Source organism: Strigops habroptila, chromosome 14 (genome assembly GCF_004027225.2).
Source record: "Strigops habroptila isolate Jane chromosome 14, bStrHab1.2.pri, whole genome shotgun sequence".
Classification (NCBI taxonomy): Eukaryota; Metazoa; Chordata; class Aves; order Psittaciformes; family Psittacidae; genus Strigops; species Strigops habroptila.
Window position 1 is genome coordinate 9,071,907 of NC_044290.2, and position 19,234 is coordinate 9,091,140.

The 19,234-nt window shown below is 40.6% G+C and overlaps 1 protein-coding gene across 3 annotated transcripts; it reads left to right on the forward strand.

Moving 5' to 3' along the window:
• The first annotated feature begins 767 nt into the window (after positions 1-767).
• On the forward strand, positions 768-17,986 carry CEP95 (centrosomal protein 95). Of its 3 annotated transcripts, none has more exons than XM_030506358.2 (22): positions 768-1,151; positions 2,895-3,023; positions 4,005-4,112; positions 4,842-4,952; positions 6,151-6,259; positions 6,784-6,893; positions 7,268-7,399; positions 8,153-8,367; positions 8,801-8,870; positions 9,523-9,569; positions 10,798-10,913; positions 11,227-11,359; positions 11,536-11,650; positions 12,347-12,516; positions 12,769-12,861; positions 13,370-13,520; positions 14,705-14,865; positions 15,352-15,426; positions 15,954-16,106; positions 17,185-17,331; positions 17,424-17,495; positions 17,568-17,986. In XM_030506358.2, exons 1-22 carry the CDS (start codon positions 1,130-1,132, stop codon positions 17,742-17,744), a joined length of 2,616 nt encoding a protein of 871 aa, XP_030362218.1. In that variant the 5' UTR covers positions 768-1,129; the 3' UTR covers positions 17,745-17,986. The 3 variants fall into 3 exon arrangements, with proteins under 3 accessions (XP_030362218.1, XP_030362219.1, XP_030362220.1); XM_030506359.2 differs by having other exon boundaries at positions 11,230-11,359; XM_030506360.2 differs by having other exon boundaries at positions 11,278-11,359.
• The last annotated feature ends 1,248 nt before the right edge of the window (positions 17,987-19,234 follow it).

The window sequence follows — 19,234 nt, forward strand, 5'->3', positions numbered from 1 at the left end:
AACATATGTGAAGCGAATCAACGCAGCTTTGCAGAGCTGCATATCTGTGAAACTGAAACCCATGTTCTAGTATTAATTTCGATAGTACTGATCTGTGTTTGCTTATATGCACAAAAGCTCTTTTGTGCTTAAGGCTGTACGCGTGTTTGGATTATGTATCTACAAATTACGTCTGCAGACTGTTAGAGCAAACATCACTGCTGATGTTTACTTGCTGCCATTGTTCTTACAGTAACAGTTGGGATCTCAGCAGCTGCGGGAGTTTAAGGATAAGGGGCACCATTTTTTTATTACTTTTGTGTAACTTAACATGCAAATTCCAGAATTCCTAAACAGCATGGAATATTGTTGCTCCGTAAGGAATACACTTTCACCATCCAACGTCTCCAAACCCCTCTTTGCTAGCAGCTAATAAATCAGTAAGCTTCACTGAACAAAACCTTTTAATAAAGGTTCCAGCACTGTCACCCCGCATTTCCCAAGCCAGCCTACACCACCCTCCAGTCTAACACGAACTCTCCACCCCGTTCACACAAACACCGTCTCCCGCAGACACGCGCGGGCCGGCCCGGCAAGGTCAAGTGCTAGAACTTTCCCCGCTCCACCCTCCCGGCGGAGCCCAGCCCCCGGCCCGCCCAACGCTGCTGGAGGAAACGCCAACCACCGCCTCCTTTGGGTGACGAAGGCGGAACCACCCCGGGCAAACCCCCAACGCCGCCGCCATTTTACGCCACCAGCCGCCCTGCGCGGCTGGCACGCTGCCCGGCCGCACCCGGGGGAGCCCGGGCCGTGGCGGGGGGGACCCGGGCAGGGCCCTCACGGCGCTGCTGAGGCGATCCCGGAGGGCCCACATGGGAGGGGGGAGCAATCACATGACAGGAAGCGGGCGACACGTGACCCACGCTGCGGCGTGGCTTTGAGGCACAGGCTCTTTTCTCCCGCCGCCCCCCTTCTCCGTTTCCATGGTGACCGGCGGGCCCGCAGCCCGCAACGGCGACAGATGCCGGAAGTAAACGCTGCCCGGCGCGACAGCCCCGCCCGTTCCGGCGCAGCTGCCCAATCAGCGCGCAGGACGCCGCGAGGGGACGTTTAAATCTCCCGGGTCGGTTGGCGCCTGAGGCGCCGCGCCATGGGCACCGCCGAGGATAGAGGTAGGGGCGGCTCAGCGGAGAGGGGCTCTCTCCCTCCTGGATTCGTGGCCTTCCCGGCGCGGTGGTGGCGTGTCCCCGCCGTCCTGTGGGCAGTGTGACCCCCGGAGGAGCAGCCCGCCTTCGTGCGCTGCAGGGGTGGAGGAGGCGAGGCGGAGAGAGCTGCCCTTTCTCTCTCTACCTTGTCACCTACCTGCTGCTCGCATCGCTCACACCGTCCGTCTGGTTCAGGCGTGCTGTTCCGTAAAGCTGTTGCTCGTGTTGTTGCTTTTTAAGCTCTTTATGTTAATCTCCTCTTCCCCGCCCCCCCGGGACACATTTACATTGATAAAGCTGGAGATGAACTTAAGTTTTCTGAGGCATGGGTCTGAAATATAGGAGATGCTACTTGAACCTCTTGTGCATCTGAAGCTATTAAAATGTTAGGGTAAAGTGATTTCTGGAACTGAATTAATAATAGTGATGGAAAAGCAATACTGCCTGTGTACAGAAGCATGAAACACGCACAAATCAGTTTCTGTTGTAGCAATTGTATACTCTGTTCCTTCCAAAGATGGTTAATCCATTCTATAGTAATTTAAAGTCCTTGATAATGCCTGTTAAAGTATTGCTTTGTTTGCAAAAGCAACATATGGGGGGAAAATCCAAACCTCAAGAGTCTAACAGAGATGAAGGCTTTTGCTTTTCCAGGTTGACATTTCAATTGGGTAACGAGGAAGGCTGTAGAAATGCATGTACTTCAAAGCACTTTGGATTCAGGGCTCAAAAGTTTTGGGAGAATCAGGCTGTTTACGGACACATCTTACTGTGCTCAACATAGAGTGAAGTTGGTGGGACCAGCTCCAGATTCTTGTATTCCCCAAACAACAAACTAATCAAAGTAGTCCTTGAATTTCACTTTCATGAAGGATAGTTACATTAGCAGTGTTGTGATTGCATAAGAGTGTAAGAGAAATGGGGTTTGTAAAGAGAAGAGCTCATCTTTTCCAAAAAAGTATATGTCATTTCTAATTCTTGATAAAAAGATGTATCAAAGCTTATTTTATAAGTCCATTAAGGTTTGGAATTCCTGGCTATGCAGCCAGACCAAAATTTGCTTTCCATTTTGTGGAAGAAAAAACAGTAATCTGCCCAACTTGTGGTACTTTGGTGTCCTACGACTCTCAAGTCCAATTGTGCATGATGCTGGCATGGATCCTTCCTCACTCTTTCCTTGTTTCCATCCGAAAGGAAAGGTTTCCTGAAAGGAGGTTGTAGTGAGGTGGGGATCAGTCTCTTCACCAAGCAGCAAGTAATAGAATGAGAGAAAATGGCCTTGAGTTGGGCCAGGGGAGGTTCAGATTGAATACTAGGAAAAATTTCTTCACCAAAAGGGTTGTCCAGCACTGCAACAGGCTGCCCAAGGGAGTGGTTGAGCCACCACTCCTGGAGGTGTTTAAAAGCTGTGTAAATGTGGTGCTTAGGGACATGGTTGAGTGGGAGTTGGCAGTGCTGGGTTAAGGGCTGGACTTGATCTTGCAGGTCTTTTCCATCCTAAACCTACATTCTACCTGAAGTAAACAGGGCATGGCATGGAGCAGTAAGCATACAACATGCTCAGTATTTTGGACAATCAGGAATGACCACCTATGGTGGGGTGAGAGACACTTAAACAGGTTCCATCTTTCACTATGAGTCACCATGTCTTTATTTCTCTGCCTTTCAGTTCTGACTGAAATGTTTTTAATATGTTTTACTTCTGAACAGATTGGGTCAGCGTTGCCAATGATCTTCTAAGGAGCTGTCACATAAACCAGCACATAAAGCATCTCTCAGAATGTGGTGCTGATGTGTTTGTTCGTCTTTATGAGTCAATCTTGAGAGAAAAAGTACCAGGTGGGAACAATAGTCAGGAATTTCTAAACCTGCTTTTCTTTTTTTTTTTCCCCCTTTATATTTTACAAATTCAAGTTTACAAACCCTACCACAGATAAGGCTTTTAAAGTGTTTGTGTCCTTCCAAAGACAAACACATATGATTGTCATTGTTTAAGAAGATTTAAGTACTCTAGGCCAATTTTTGTGGCTTTTTTATCTGGTAGGAATGGCAGCTGTGAGGGGAGTTCACTCGCATGGCTACAGCAACACTTCTTCTATTGTAAATTAGGCCTTGAAAGCCATACATAGGCACAGTGCCTTGGAAGGGTGGGAGTTGGCTCATTATTAACATTTCAGGATTAATACTGAAGCCTATTCTCATAAAATGCTTAATACTTGTAGTCTGCTGAGAGCTGTGACTTAACTCTGATTTAACCCAACTCCATTTCACTTCAGTGACAATGGTTAAGCAAGGGCTATACAATTATCTATGTTTGCTTTATGGTAAACTATTCTGTTTGGGAAGTGTCAAGACTCCTACTTGCAGAAGATTTTAATAGCACTGAGGTAACTGGCAGCTACTGGAGGTAGAAGTCCTGTTAAATATAAGCTCAGAACTAAAAATAATGCTGCTCCCAATTAAGTAGAATACATTGCAGTCCAGCTAGTCTCTGACAGGGGAAGAAGTGACCTTAACACAAACTGCTGTTCCAGTATGATGATCTGAACTAGATGTGTGTGCTGGGAGTGAAGAGGAAAAATACTTTGGTGGTCTCTATTCTTGAATTCAATACTTCAGCTGATAAAATCCTCACAGCTTCCAGGAGTGTTCCAAGTTTGTACTCAGTATTTATAAAAAGTCACACAACTATATGATACTTGGGCTTTTCACCAAGTAGATAAGGTATTGAGAAAGTACTTTGAAGTGAAAGTTAGTTTAGTTAAAATATCTGCAATAAGCTATCCACTTAGCCTAAAACCTATTATTTATTTTAAATAGATTTCATAGCTACTCCTAGAAGCCAAGAGGATGATGCACATAATGTGCAAGCAGTAATAGATTCCCTGGCATTGGACTATTTGCAGGTCAGCTTGTCACACATCACTGGTAAGTATTCATTTTAACATAGACAAACACCAGCTGAATATCTGTGTGGTTTGATTTTAACAACTTATAAGAACCATATGTTATAAAGCATACTTTCAGACTTACATGAAAGGTCTTTTTCCTGTAGTGAATGTCATCAAAACACTAAACCCTTGACTTGGACATCAGCTGATAGTTTAAACAGCAAGCAGAGAATAAATAGGAGCTGTCTTGTGTGAGACAGACCTGTAAGAAACGTTGAAGTTAATTATCAGTCGTACTTCACTCATCTGCTAAAGTGTTACCTGCAGTCTGTTACTGACTGCCTCAGTGTTTTTCTGTATTCAGTTAGAGCTTGGAGCCTGGGTTTGACATGAGCCTTGAATTTTGAACTTGTTACAGCATTTTAAAAAGCTGGTGAGTAAAGACTTAAACCGTGTTGTGTCTGTCCTTTGTACACAGATAAAAGCTTTCACTGAGTGTTCATAGGTACAGTCTCACATAACACAGCCTGCAAAGAATGAAAACTGCTTGCTTGATACCAAATATCTCTTTCTAATTTGGTACCTATGCAGCGTGGCTAGTGTTTGTAATCCTGCCTGTCAGTCCATAGACTTAGTTCATGCTGTAGCTAATATGTATAAGAAAACACACAAGAATTTCCAAATGCTCTTCTCCAGAAAACTGCTTTTGAGAATTTTTCTTGTGGGAAGTACTAATTATTAACATGTGACAGTACCTTCTCTTAAGGTGAGAACATTGTGAAAGGAGAGAAGGAATCTATCAGAAACCTCCTGGAAATATTTGATGGTTTGTTAGAGTATCTTACAGAAGAAGACAGTGAATCTTCTCAGGATGGAGGTGAGTAGAAGGATATCCTAGTTTAAGGTTCTGCTACTACTATATTATGGACAGCTTACTTTTTCTGTTTGTCTGCTATCAAGTTATCTTGCTGAGAGCTTAGGTTCTCATGACCTTGGTATTCATGGCTGGAAAACAGCTCCCATAATAGGTAAAAACTGTTTCTGTACTGTTCTCCTCCCTAGCAGTGCTGGGGAATGATATCTATTGGAAGATGTAAGCTATGTGAAAACTTCTTTTGGGACACCCAGAGTGTTTCCAATGTAGCAAAGATTTAATGGGTGTGTTTGCCTTATTTGTAACCTTGACAATGCAGAAGAGAGAATGAAACTGGCCATGGAGAGGGGCGGGAGGGAGAGTGAGGAGGAAACTTCAGTGGCCAAACTGGGTATTTACATTCCTTATTTTCATAAACAATAATCATAAACCAGAGAATTTATTTTCCCCAAAATTTGTTAAAGGGCAAGAATTGTGGAATGTAATCTTTCTGCTTCATTCCTGTGGCAGAAACCTTCCCCAGGCAATTCATCCTCTGTTACTATGTTGCTTTTTGACTTGTCAGATGTTAGGATTCAGGGAGGGAAATGTTGAGTTTAATTAGAACAATGAGCAAATGTCCCTTTTACTTACTCAGAGACAAACAGGGGGGTGACTTAAGCTTTCCTGTGAAGTGGGCCTTGAGCAGATCCATAGCAGGGGCTATTTTGAGGAAAATGCTAAACAGAAGACAAGCTACTCAGCCCTTCAGAGACATCATCATTAGTGCAGACTGGGTACTGGTCTTACTATCTTAAAGCTGATAAGAACTGTCATCGCTGGCTGTTGCACCCTGTGAGTAAAGGGGAGAGGACTTGGTGGCAGAGACAATGGCCTCCTGTCCTGGTTTGCTGTGAATGGCAGAAAAAGCAGTAGCAATTTTCAGTGCCTGTATTTCTGCTTTTTCCTTCTGTCAGACTGCTGCTGCTACCCAGTAAGTGTTGGTGGCTCCAATTTTCTAGTTAGAAGTACAGGATTTAATTATTTTGAGGAAGAAAAAGTTATTTATAACTGAAACAGGGTATATGGTAGTTGTAGTGCTTTGAAAACCTACCATAAAAGTTTCCCCCTCCAAGTGTTTTATTCCACTTAAACTGTTTTGATGATATTGGCAATAATACCTGTGAATAGGTAGAAGTAATTTTCCTCTTACTGTTAACAGAGGAGGCCAATGTGCTATCCAGTCATGAAATTCAGATTGCACCTCAGGAGCAGCTGGAAAGCAATGCTGGTCAACTTACACAGCCTTCAATATTCTCATCAGTTGAAGGGTAAGACCAATTCTGAGTATTTACATTGACACAGTCATTGACTATCTTTGTGTGTATCTGTAGAGAAACTAGCAGGTTTTTAATAGTATACAAGTAGGAAACATACTGATTACATATGTCAAATGGAATGTGAGGTGACTTTCTCCTTTAGTCAAGCAGCAAGAGGGCTAAAATTAGATCCAGAACTTTTTTTGCCCTTGAAGAGTGCTGCTGATGTTTTGTTTCCCTTAAATTTATTTTGCATGTGGGATGAAACAAGCTGAGAACTTTGTCTTTGTTCTAAATAACTGTGTTTTAGTTAAATGGCATTCGATTTATCTTGGCAGCTTCTACACTGGTTTGTTTTATAGAAGCTGGTCTTTCATGCCCTATGCTGTAATAGCCAGCCCCCTGAAGTAGAATTGCCACTCTTCTGCAGCTCCATCTTGTGGACTGAAGTGGCAAAGAGTTTTAGAGTAAATCCAGAATCATAGAACGGTTAGGGTTGGAAATGACCAGCATTTCACCCTTTATGTTCCCCTTAGGTCCCAGTCAGAATTTTCTGTTCCATCTTATGATGTAGATGGCTCAGAATCTACCAGTGAATTAATTAGACTTGGAGATACAGCCTATTCGTTTTCCAAGAGAGAGGAAGGTGAGTGTTTTGAGGGGGGAGGAATTCAGACTACTCTGTAGTAACATTTCCAGGCTTTTGTGTGCCATTTAAAGCCATTATGGGCAGCTCTGGAACAAGTAATGTGCAGATTACTTAAATGGAGCCCATTCCTATTTTTCTATGAGAATATTCCTATTCTTATCTCTCAAAGTAGAGGCATAAAGAAAAGTTATGAATTATGAAATTTATATTGAATAAAATTATGAGTAAGAATTTCAGACCTATTTTGATCATAGTATGGATTGCCAACACAAGGTTAATAACATACCAAACATGAAAACTGTCCATCTAAACAGTTCATAGCAAGATGCTTTATAGTTCTTAATTCAGTCTTTTCCAAACCCCACTTCTAGAATTCAAGTGGCCTGAATTGTTACCAGCAGCAAAGGACAAGGGGGTGGAAGCATCTAAACACTCAGAGGCTATTACAGTTCCTAGACAGTTCTCTGAAACTGAAAGGGTCACTGTAAAGGAAAAGGAAGATGGTGAGTATTAATTCTTGTGATAGTCAAAATCGGGTAGATGAGGTAAGGGGTGCAGGGTACTAAGACAGTGTAAAGGATGAAGGAAATACTTTGGCTACATTTTGAAATGGATAAATCCTTTTCAGAAATTCAGTGTCGCAGAGTATGCAGACTCCATCATGTGGGGTATTTCTGCTTAGCCAGGACTCAGTTTCAGCTAGTTTTTTTCCTTTCGTAGTTTAGTAAACAAAATACTAAAGAATCATGTTCTCAAGAGGGATTTGATGCTGCTCTTAAGAGCGCTTATGGACAGATTGTGTATTGGGTGAATCATTCTGACAGGCAGCAGCCACCTTCTCCAGTTGTCCTCTGCTGGCTGTGGCTCTGTTGTTGCTTAGAATTCCTGCACATGAGCAGGCGTTCCCAGTATGTATCTAAAATGACTGGGGGGAAAATAACAGCTAACTGAAAGCTATTTACTGTGTATGCACCCATGCAATATATTCATATACATGTATGTGCATACATATATACAGTCATGAAAAACTTGGTGCTCTTAGAAAAGTAGTGAGACAGGGATGGGCTGCAGGATGTATCTCTAAACAGAAGTAACATCAGGCATAAAAATGTTACAATGCTCTTCTAAGCAAACCAGCAAAGATAATAGCTAACAGGAGATATTTAGATACTGCCCTTTAATATATATGGACAGTATAAAAAAGTAACATTCTGCTTTCATGGATAACACAAAGTTCTTCATATTTGTCTCTCAAGGATCAATGGAGTCTGTTCATACTACTGAACCTCAAAAAGGGAGTTTGAGTGCCAGTGCTACAAAACTTGGGGAGCCTATACAACAAGCTATTCCTTTGCTACCACCATTTCAGCCTTCAGAAGGCAGACCTCATTATCCTGGATGGAGAGATTTTCACAGCTCAGCCAGCCAGTCAGCTGCTTTGGCTGAGAGTCAAGGAGTGACAATTTCTACTGTAAGTAGAAACCTAAAATCCTAACATTTGATTATTATATGTGTATTTAGATGTATATATATTAGTAATCAATACTGCTTTCATTTTAAAACCTTCTACTATACTTTCATAGTGGGACTAACTGGTCTCTGAAGAATGCTTCTGAGTATGTCAGATTTTATCTTCAGTACAAAGAAGTCTGGACTGTGGAGTCATTCTTCACTGAGTGCCCAGAGAGGAAGTTAATTTGAGGAGTGTGTTTCCTTTATAGCTGTATATATGCATCACCATCATCAATGTAACTGCAGAGTTTACAATATAGTAAACAATACTTATAGTGATTATTTATCTATAAAATGAGCATTGATTTCCATATGCAGACAAATTTAATGTATGAACCTTCCTCTCAACACTCTCCTGTGCATGTATAGAAAACATTTGCTTTTTATTTCAGCTTGAAAAGTCACTTACAGAAAAAGCTGAAGATGTTTCTGGTAGTCCTCCTCTGTCAAGGAAGATCCCTGGTGAGAGAGAGTTTTGCTTCCTATAGGGTAATTCTGAAGGGTCAAATGTTGCATTTATCTTTACTGGCACTACAAGAAACGTGGGTTTGAAACTACGGGTGCGTTGTTTTAAATACAGCCACAAGTTTATATTTCTGTGTTTTATAGAGAAACAAAAATAAGTTACTTTTTGAGCTGTTCACTGTGCTAGAGAAAAATAATCTGTGCTCCCAGTTCAATTCCTGTCTTAGTCCATTTAAGAGGGGCCTTTTCTTCAGAAATCTCTTCTAGTAGGTAACTCCCATGGCTGAGCTTATTCTGAGCAGAGAAACATGGACCAAACCAGCCGGTTTCATCTCTAGGAAAAAGCCATAAACTGCTATTGTAGAAAAGGCTTACAAACCAGTTTTCAGTACTTATTTTCCCTGTTGCCAAGGAAACCCTGCTTACCTTGCTAGTTTCCATAGCATTCCCATGACATTGAATGTTCAAAACTTGAGAAATTACCAAAATGAATGTCACAACTGTGTAACCACAGTTGCTTTGTCATTCTGTTCTCGTGGAATAATTTGGATTCAACAGCCATGGATCACATTTTTTTTACTTGTTCTCCCCATTAGTAGGCACAGTGCAGCCTGTACCATCCACTAACACCTGTCATCTACTTCTGCAGTGGGAGACAAGGTGGTATCAAGTGATGCTGAGGACAGTGTGGCAAAGGTAGAAGTTCCATCTTTACTTTATCTGTGGAAGTTAAGTCAGTATTTTTGGATTTCTGCTTAATTCTCCTGATGTCTTGTGGCACTTCTTGGCTTCTTTCCAAACCTGCTTTTGGCTTGCTTTGTTCAATATACAATCAGTGATGGAATGTGTGACTACATACAGTTTATGTAAGTCATGCAATTTCTTTCTGGAGGTGGTTGCTCCAAGAAGTGTAAGTGCCAGTCGCTATGGAGTTCTGATTTATTGCAATCACGCAGTTACTAGTTATCCTGGTTTTAATCAAACCAGGATACATTTAATTAATGTGTAAAACACACGAGTACAATCATGTACCTTCTCTGAAATGTATCAATATTCTAAATTAGTAAGATTTCTGGTTTTCTGGGGTTGTTCAGACTCCAGTAAAACTCAGATTTTGCTGCTTCCTTAAGAGCATGGAGCTGCTTGGCTGCATTATTTAATTTTATTTCCTTTCACTGCCCTTTGCTTTTCAAAAACTGAATAATGCAAAACCCCACAAATTGATCAGCAGATGCCATTCTGCACTTGTGGAAGCATGTCTGTATAGGAAGTTCTTTGCTCTAGAACACACTTTTTTTTTTTCCCTTCTGCAACCACAAGAGGTACTCACAGACTTCATTTGTTCCAAGTTTCAACAGCCTTTACTTCTACATTGTCTGTTTAAAACATTCTCTGCTTAAAACTCATTTTCCATTGGTGTATTTGCAAGTATGTGCATGCCAATCCTGAATTACTCCACTTTGAACAGACACATTACCAGGCAATACTAAAGAACGTAACTAAATGGCACAAGGACATTAGTGTTTTATTTTTGTTTGCTGTGAATTGCGGCTTAGTCCACATTCAGAGAGGTTCAGCTTACTTGCATTACTTGGCATTAGTCCCAGGCTAATGAGGTAGTATTTATATTACTACTATATGTAGTCATATAACTTAACCTAGATCTTGTTCTTCTGATTCAGTGGTTTAGCTGCAGATGATTCTTGAACTGATCTATATTTTTTCTAGTATATTTCTTTAAGCATCTAATTCTCTAAAGCAAACTATCTTCAGTCAGGGGTCTGGAGATATAACTACTTTTATATCTATATAATCATAGGGTTTGAAATTGTTCTATAAAAGCTGTTGTAGGATCTCTCTACTTATATGATTTTTGAGCTTTACTGTGGAGATCTTAGATCTTAATTTACTCTTATTTTCTTAGGTTCCTTACGTATATGAGACTCCTGCATCTGCTTCCTCTTTACATGATAAACTCTCACTACGTGCTGAACAAGTAGAACACACTCCTGAATCTTGGTACCTGCCTAGAAAGAAAAGGCAAGTGCATTCTTTCCCAGTACTGAGCCAAGCAAGCACTTCTGACTATGTGGCTGCCTGGGCCCCCCACCTGCCACCCTTAAATAAGATCTGTTCTTCCTTCAGTGCATCTCAGTGAAAGATTAATCTTAACAGAGAGAGTTCCTGTTTCTCCTGATATCAATATTCTTAAATATAGGTATTTACACATTCAGCTTCTACTTAATTCTGTAAAAATGTGCTCACACAAAAAGTGCACTGGAATTGTTTGTGTGAGGTAATGCTTATCTTCAAGGTTTTTAGAATAGAAACAAAAACTCTGTTTTCTTTTTAGCAGGTATGAAAATTCTACCACAGATTCACTTGAAGAGTCTCTTTCCCACAGAACAACAGAGGAAAAGCTATCTGAGCAAGAGCTTCATGAAGTGTCAGAAAACATCTCTCACAGGCTAAATGAACTAGATCTAGTAAGTGAAAGCTATTCGTTGTTGTATCTGAGCAATTTGGCCTTAGTTATGAGAGTGGAGAGAACAAGAATATAAACTTAATATTGATGAAAAGGAAATCTGCAACTAACACCTGACTTCAGACATTTCTAAACTCAATTATTGAACATGACCTCCCAAAAAAATCTATCCAACAGATGTTAAAGAGAGCTTTGGGTGGGCACACCAGAGAAGAAGAGCTGACAGATGAAGACAACCTGTCTCAGCACAGTGACAGTGTCATGGATTATCGCCGGAGGAAAGCTGAGCGAGGTAATAATGATTCTTAGGCCAGCTGAGTATTAGGATAAAGGGAATATCTATGAGAAATCCCTTCTCATGTAAAGCTGCTACACTGAACTACTCATAGTCACCAAGTTATGTCTTACATCTAAACCTGAGCAACAGTAACAATTAAAATTAAGTTCTCATTTAACACTTAAATACCTATGGTAAAACTTTACTAAAAAGACAAGGCAAACACAGCTGCAGTAAAAAACAGTACAGAAAGTGGGACAGAATACCAGCTCATGGACAGGACTGTGATTCTGAAATGGGGGCTGAACACAGCATGTACAAACATTGTGCAGCCACCCTATATGCACACCAGGCTATAAAGCTATCATGTAGCTTGATCTAATTCACATGCACAACATTATATTGCAAGACAAAGCTGTTTGTGGCATATAGACAGTCTCTCACCTTGAGTTACCTTCAGTTGCCTTTACTGCTTTTTCCCTTCCCATCTTGAATATCTCCTTACTGTTAGGAAAGCCCCACAGTTTGTGATTTGGGGCAGGGATAATTCTAAAGGCAATGAATTTAACTTTATGATTAACTGGTGCTAAACGTTTTAACTCTTATGCTGTGGAAAGATTTGACTGTATGGGTGTGTTGGGGGCTTCTTTCCCTTATGTTTGGCTTTTCTTGTTTCAAGTTAGATACTCAGTGAATCACCTTTCCTTACAGACACACCGTATCTAAGCAGGCCACGATCCCTTTCTCCATCCTCACCCTCATCTCAGCATCAACTCTCTTCTGAGTTGGGAGATAAACCTTCCAGTAATGGACCAGGCCCCATAGGGAAAATACGCAGCCAGCTGCAAAAAGAACGGGATGAAAAAACAAAAAATGCAAAGGTATTCCTCATTTAGAGCTTTTGGTCATTCTTACCAGCAGTTATACTGGAAGCATTAAAACTGAATGCTCTTACTTAATGGGGGCATCTGGCCTGCTTTAGTAATTTTGTACTGTTATAGCTGTAGACTACTGAGGAAAAGACTTAAACCCCAGATTTTGCAAAAAAGACAATTTAAAGTGCAAGAAGCAAATGAGGTGGTCGTATGGACTGATTATTTTATCTGAAAAGTCCTCTTCATTTTATTTGCTAGGTGGTTGCTAAAGCTTATGAAGATGAACTAAGAATTTACAAAGCCAGGGAGAGGCTGAGACTTTCCAAGCTCAGAGAAGTCACCAAGGAAATGGTATGTGATACACTCTGCTGATTGGGGTTTGGTTGCCCTTTTAAATTTGTCTAGATGATCTGACTAGACACTTTTGAGTACAAAAACTCCTTGGGTTTGTGCAAGGCTGATTCTCTAATGCTATCAATAAGACAAAGGGGTTTTTGCTACTTTCTTACATGCTACTGGATCAGCAAAGAACCTAAACTGAAAAGCTCCGTCATACCAATGTCACAACAATGTAGGCTGCACTAGTCCCTTCCATAGCCTCTGCAGAAGCAGTCCATAGGCTGCTGCAGGAGTGTTAAGTGCTGCAAAAGAGCTGAGGTTATGCAATAGTGAGATTTAACCTTTATTTGAACCCTGACCTGCATTTGGTGAATGCTGGCCTTCTGGAGAATGCAGTGCAGTATGTCCAAATTCTCATTCTGAAGTTTCAAAGACATTTAACTTCTGATAGCCAAACTCTGATCTATCAGTGTTTCCCTCCTCATACCTGTTCTCCATCTGTTTTACATCTGCTCCTAAGGAACAAGAATACAAAGAAAACATCTTTAAAGAACCTCCAAAAATGCCTCAGCCAGTGAAAGTTTATTCTAGAAAAACCACACCTCGGAATCCCAAATACAGCCAGTGGATTCCAAAACGAGGGACTGTGAAGCCAAAGAAAGCAGCTCCAAGTAAGAACTGCAAAACTATACTTGGTGGAAAACTGGCATCTTTTGAAAGCATGTGTTGAACTCCAAGAATAAAGGCATCAGTCCAACGTATACCAGTCAGCTGTTGCATTTTCCCCTTCTTATGACCTCTATATGTCTGGATTTTTGTTAGGAAAGATAATGCTTTAAGTATATGTAAGTCACCAATGCACAATCAATATGTGACCCATTTGCTACTTCCTTAAAATCCCTTGGGATATTTTCAGTGCTTGTTTCCATTACTGCTATGCCTGTGCCTGCTCCACTATAGTCTCAGCTATATATCTGAGCTATATATGAGCTCAGGTTTTTTGGTGGTGGTTGTTTTTTCCTGAGCATGTATCGAGATTTAAAATCGGGCCTTTATTGTGAGTGGGCTGATGCTGAGCCCCATCCAGGTAACAAAGCAGAATCTGTCAGTGGCGACCACCTTCTTATCAAGACCCTGCCACTGGGATATTAACACTGACACTGGTTTTGCTGAGCAAGTGATGCTTCAACAACAGCCAACAGGCAAATCACAGGCTCAGTTTGGTTAACATCATTGTGCATGCTTCTGTGTAATGCCCTACGTCTGCATGTTGCTCAGGTACACTGCCTTTTTTTCAGTGTTTAAAGGGCATATACTTGGTTAATACCCATTTGTTTCATCTTCCATCATCTTTTCCTGCCAGAAAGATCAAAAATGTACTGGTAATGAGGTGGCTGCAAACCAGTTTTACACCTGTTTATGTAGTAATGACCTGGATGTGTCATTACTACTCCTGTATTAGCATTATCTTAACCTCCTGCAACCAGTGAGAGACAGATAAAAAAATCACTGGTTAGTGATGGTCAGAAGCACTTGAGGGAAGAAGGGGATACCCGTCTTCACTGGATGTGGTGGAGGGAGGTAGGGAGGGAAATTATTCCTGAGCTATAAAAGCAATTTTTCAGCAGGGGAAAAAAACCCCCCACCAATAGAATCGTGGGATTTCTCTGCTGCTGTACTGCCAGAGTGATCTTGTGTCCTGCTGGGTTAGCCTGACATCACAGCAACAGCGTGGTAGCTTTATATAGTGCTCAAACTAGAATGTTTCATGCCTTAGGCTGACACTGTCTGGAAGAATTTACCACTAAATGTATTTTCCAGGAATTTATTGCTTACATCTGTCTTTACCTTGTAGTAAAAGTAAGGGGTGATGACCTCCTACTTCAGCTACTGGAAGAGTTTCCCCACCTGCATATTTCCCGCCATACTATGAATAAAATGTGGCAGCAGCAGCTTGCACATACTGGACAACTTAAGGCAGCTTCTGACAGAAGCAGAGCAACACTCCAGAATGAAGTGAGTATTCTTGTTCTTACCTCAAAGTGTCAGCAGAACAGTTAGCAGGCATCAGTGTGTACTGCATAATAAAATAACAATAAAACCATCCTGACTCTCTGTCTGCAGCATAGATGGAGTGCATGCACATTCAAAGCACAGTATGAAAGGATGTATATCTCAGCTTAGTTAATTAAACAGGGATGTACGTATCTAGACATGCGAGCAGAACTTTTTATCAGCCACTTGAATACGAAGTTCTTTTATATTAGATTCTCTTGTACTGCCTGGGATTGCTATTGCCTTTTATAAAAGCATATTGTAGGTTTGAGTGCTATTTCTGAACAGTCTTTAAGTTTAAAATTTAGCTATTAGATATAAAAGTTGATTAACTTATGCATGGTAACTCTAAACATAAAAACCAAATCACAGCAGTGTTTGGAACTCCTACCCACAATGCCTGTCCTGCAGAATGATGAAGGTAATGAACTTTTTTTAAACCTCCAGGTTCAACAAGCTCTGAAGAAGCACGAGCTGCTTGTTGCACTTATTAAAAAAGATCAAGACCATAACAAGAGACTGGTACGTTCTTTGAAGTGTGTTTGTTACACAATACAAAAATCTCATGTTGTGCTGGCTACTGCATATTTCCTGGTCCACGAAAGTGGCTTTTTTATCTTATGACAATTTTATGCCTCTTCAGTAGCTGTGGTCTCAAAGCCATGTAATGTGTTTGCTGTGAGGCTGCTGAGGTCATGGGAATGGAATATTATGATTACACTGTACTGTTGCTTTAAAAGTGCAAACAAATCCTAAGAATGTGCAAGGAGAAACTTGAGGCTCCTGGTGTTGCTGGTAACAACACAGCTACCATGGCAATGCTGACTCCTTAATTACATAGTGCTCTTGATGCACTTTGCTAAATCAGTGGTGACTAAAGCTTTAAACTATAATTGCAGTGTAAGATTGGGGTAGGGAGAAAGTCTTTAGTAAAGGCCCCTACTTACTTAGCAATGATTAAATTATTGCAATGATAAATAATTAAAGCTTTGCCTGCATCAATATCTGTTGGAAGCTTGGTGGTCTTACAGCTACTGTTCTCCATTTAGCAAGAACTTAAGCAACGTATCCGCAGACAGAAATGGGCTCAGAATAAAGTGAGAGAGAAACGCCAGCAAGTGGCTCGAGCCAGGAAATACTATGAAGATTACCGGGTTCAGCTGCGTGCCAAGATGATGCGGGCTAGGACACGGGAAGAAAGGGTAGGTACAAGATGTCTTGCTCTGCTAGTGTGGAATTGTTTTTGTTTGGCCTCCTGTGCTGAGGACCCATAGTCTTGGTAGTTCACATAATTGTACAAGTAGGTGGAGAGCAAGTGAAGTGAACAGAGTATAGGAACCAGGATTAAATGGTTGGTCAGTCAAGGCCACAGAGGAAAAGGCTCCTTCTTCAGAAACACTGATACAGTTTAGGGCAAACTACTGTAAAACAAGAAAGGATGTTTTAGGGGTTAAGAGAAGGAGCGAAAGGATAAAGTATGGAAAAACAGGGCTGGTAACATGAGAAATTAGGGAAATGAGTTTTCAGAAACAGTAGGATTAAGAAGTTGTTCCTACAGTTACTATCCAAAGAAAACAATCTAAATCTTTAGTTAAGGAAACTGAGCAAAAAAACTTTGTTATCCAGTTATGTTCTTTAAACAAAGTGGGCTTTTTGACAGATATGATCTCTAATTAGGGCTGGACATCAGAGCTAAGGAAAGCCAATAGAGTTATTACACTGTGCAAGAGTAGATACACAATTCTCACCTTTTAAAATAAAAGGCCAGAAGTTGAATGCATAATCCACTGTTAGTGATTTGAGAACTGTTTGCCTCAAGCTGCGCTGTAGCTGGTAAGTGTTCTTGTGTATAAATGGAAAGCCTGAGTATGGGCTGGATTTCTTGCTGTTGGATGAAGACCCTGATGTTAGACAACATAACGCAGGGTGGGTTGGAAATCACAGTGCCTGTTCGAAGATCCTGGCTTGCATTGCTGGGTTGTCTGAAATGATTTAAAAAGCGTAATATACTTTTGCTGTTCTAGCCCCTTTCTTAATCATATGACTAAACTGACATGAAAGATTTATTTTATCTACCATTTTCAGCTAACTGAGTAATACAAATACAGCTCAGCTCTACCTGTCCCATCATTACTAGGTACATAATTGTACTTCTTCATGGGCAGTGACCTATCTTCATGTGAGCACCATTCTGTCAGGAGATAAAGCAGCTGTAAATGTAAATGTATACTTAGAAGTTTCTGGCAAAGTCTTAGGTTTCCTTTTTTAAATTGCTGGCAGATATTTAAAAACTTATTTGAAGAAGGCTTAGAAATTCAGAGGCAAAGGCTGAAGGACCTGAGAGCATATGCTAAAGAGAAGCGTGCTGAGCAAAGGAGAGAGCATCAAAATGAGTTGGAGTCTATGGAGAACTATTACAAAGATCAGGTAAAGCTTGACCTGCATCAAAGACAGTTAATATTTTTTACACTATAAGTCTTTCCCTTAATTGCTTCAACTCAAACACATGTTATGCTTAGTTCTCCATGCTAGCAGAAGCTTTATCTCAAGAACGCCAAGAAATCCAAACCAGAGAGAAAGCACAAGCACAAGTAAGTATATTGAATTTTCTATAAATACCTGTTCTTTCTCCATGCTGTGGCTAATGTCTGTATTTTCTTTAGATGCTACAGAAAACAAAAAGAGAACTGAGATCAAGGATGGAAAAGGAAATACAGCAGCTGCAAGCAGCAATAATGCAAAGTGATGACGACACCTTTTTCCAAGAACTAGAAGCAGACAGACTCAAATCTAGACTTCAAATGGTTTCCTTTCAGTACAGCAAAAGCCATTTCTTGTAAAACTTATGGTAACTATCACTGCAGTTCTCTCTGGCAAAGGGGATGAGAATCTGAGAGCTGCTCTAACAGGAAGATGGTGTGTTATTCTCTAAAATACCTGGTCTGTCATTTTGACATGTCAGAGGTGTAGCTGCTGCTATCTGGAATCTCTACAGCACTTTTATGATCACCAATAAAGGTTTTTAACTACTTTCTACCTTCTTAGCAAGGCTGAAATAATGCTGGGCTCCACACAAAGGAAATGAGATGAAGTCTGTGTGTTTTAGTGAAGTTCTCTTTGTGGAACAGCTAAATGCTGTCTCCTTATGCTTGTGCTGGTTCTGTTGTGGCTGGAGTTGAAAAGCCGCATTAACTTCATTAGCCACAAATTACTGGATTGGAAAGAACAAGGAGATCTTTAAAAGAACACCAGTGTTCAAGTGTCCTGTGAAAGGACAAGTTAGAGCATGCCTGCAACAAATCTGCTAAAAAATCAGTAATTTAAATATACTAAGCAAGGGAGGACTATTCTACACAAAACTATTGTTTGGTATTGCTGGCTTGTTAATGGCAAAGCACCTGAAGCACTATTTGTATGCTACACTTATTGAAAAAGTAGTTTGAAATAGAAAACAATGATACAAGCTTCTGTAAGAACTGAAACCTGGGAAGGACCTGTGGACAGCATTCCTAATTATTTTCAACACCAGTAGGTGTAAGCTCTGTAGGCATTTCAACTGTTGAATTTCACACAGTTTGCAAAACATCAGCCCATGTGTAAATAAGTCAAGTTTTGTTTCAAATGATCTTTCAGAATGGAGTGAAGAGTTCTTCTTGCTTAAAATTGCAGGTGTGAGAAGTGGTATAAAAAGACTGGAATTAATTGCATCATCTATACAATATTTAAAGCTTACCCTGAGATGGTGTCTCTTATGGAATTCATAATATACTTGGTGAATTAAGACTCATGCATTGGAAGAAAAAAAGCTAAGCAGGAAAAAAGCCCCCAGCAGCTGGAGATGTTTCCTTTACACATTAAATGAAACAGGCAGCAGTTAGAGCACAAAATGCCTCACTTAAAAACTACACAGCAACAATCCTCCAGAAACCTGCACCCTGACTTTCTTAACAACCCTTTCCAGGGCATTGCTCTAAGCCAAGCTAAGTTGAAGGCTTTATCGAAGGGACAATATTTACCAGCTAAGTTAATCAAATTTAACAAGTATTTACCAAATGTATTTACCTTTCTTCTTCCCTTAAGGAAGATGGGTTAGCTTGGCTGAATTTTGAGAGGAGACATCTGTTCACCAAAGCTGAGATAAAGTCCTTGCCACGTCACATGCACACCACTAAATGAAAGCGAAAGTAGATGATTGTGTTTGACTAGAACACTTCGCACAATCCTTACTGCAGGTAACAGCATACAGCAAGACACCAAGTTTTAAGTATTTTCTTCTGAAACAAATTTGAGTTACTTAAGAATGATACTGTTACATTTTAAAGGAAATAAT

What these genes read in the sequence shown, in the direction of transcription:
- CEP95 (XM_030506358.2), top strand. Translation starts at nt 1,130, where the DNA reads ATGGGCACCGCCGAGGATAGAG. An exon ending in CTTGAGAGAAAAAGTACCAG is followed by an intron (nt 3,024 to 4,004) that starts GTGGGAACAATA and finishes TATTTTAAATAG; the next exon opens with ATTTCATAGCTACTCCTAGA. An exon ending in GAGCAACACTCCAGAATGAA is followed by an intron (nt 14,866 to 15,351) that starts GTGAGTATTCTT and finishes TTAAACCTCCAG; the next exon opens with GTTCAACAAGCTCTGAAGAA.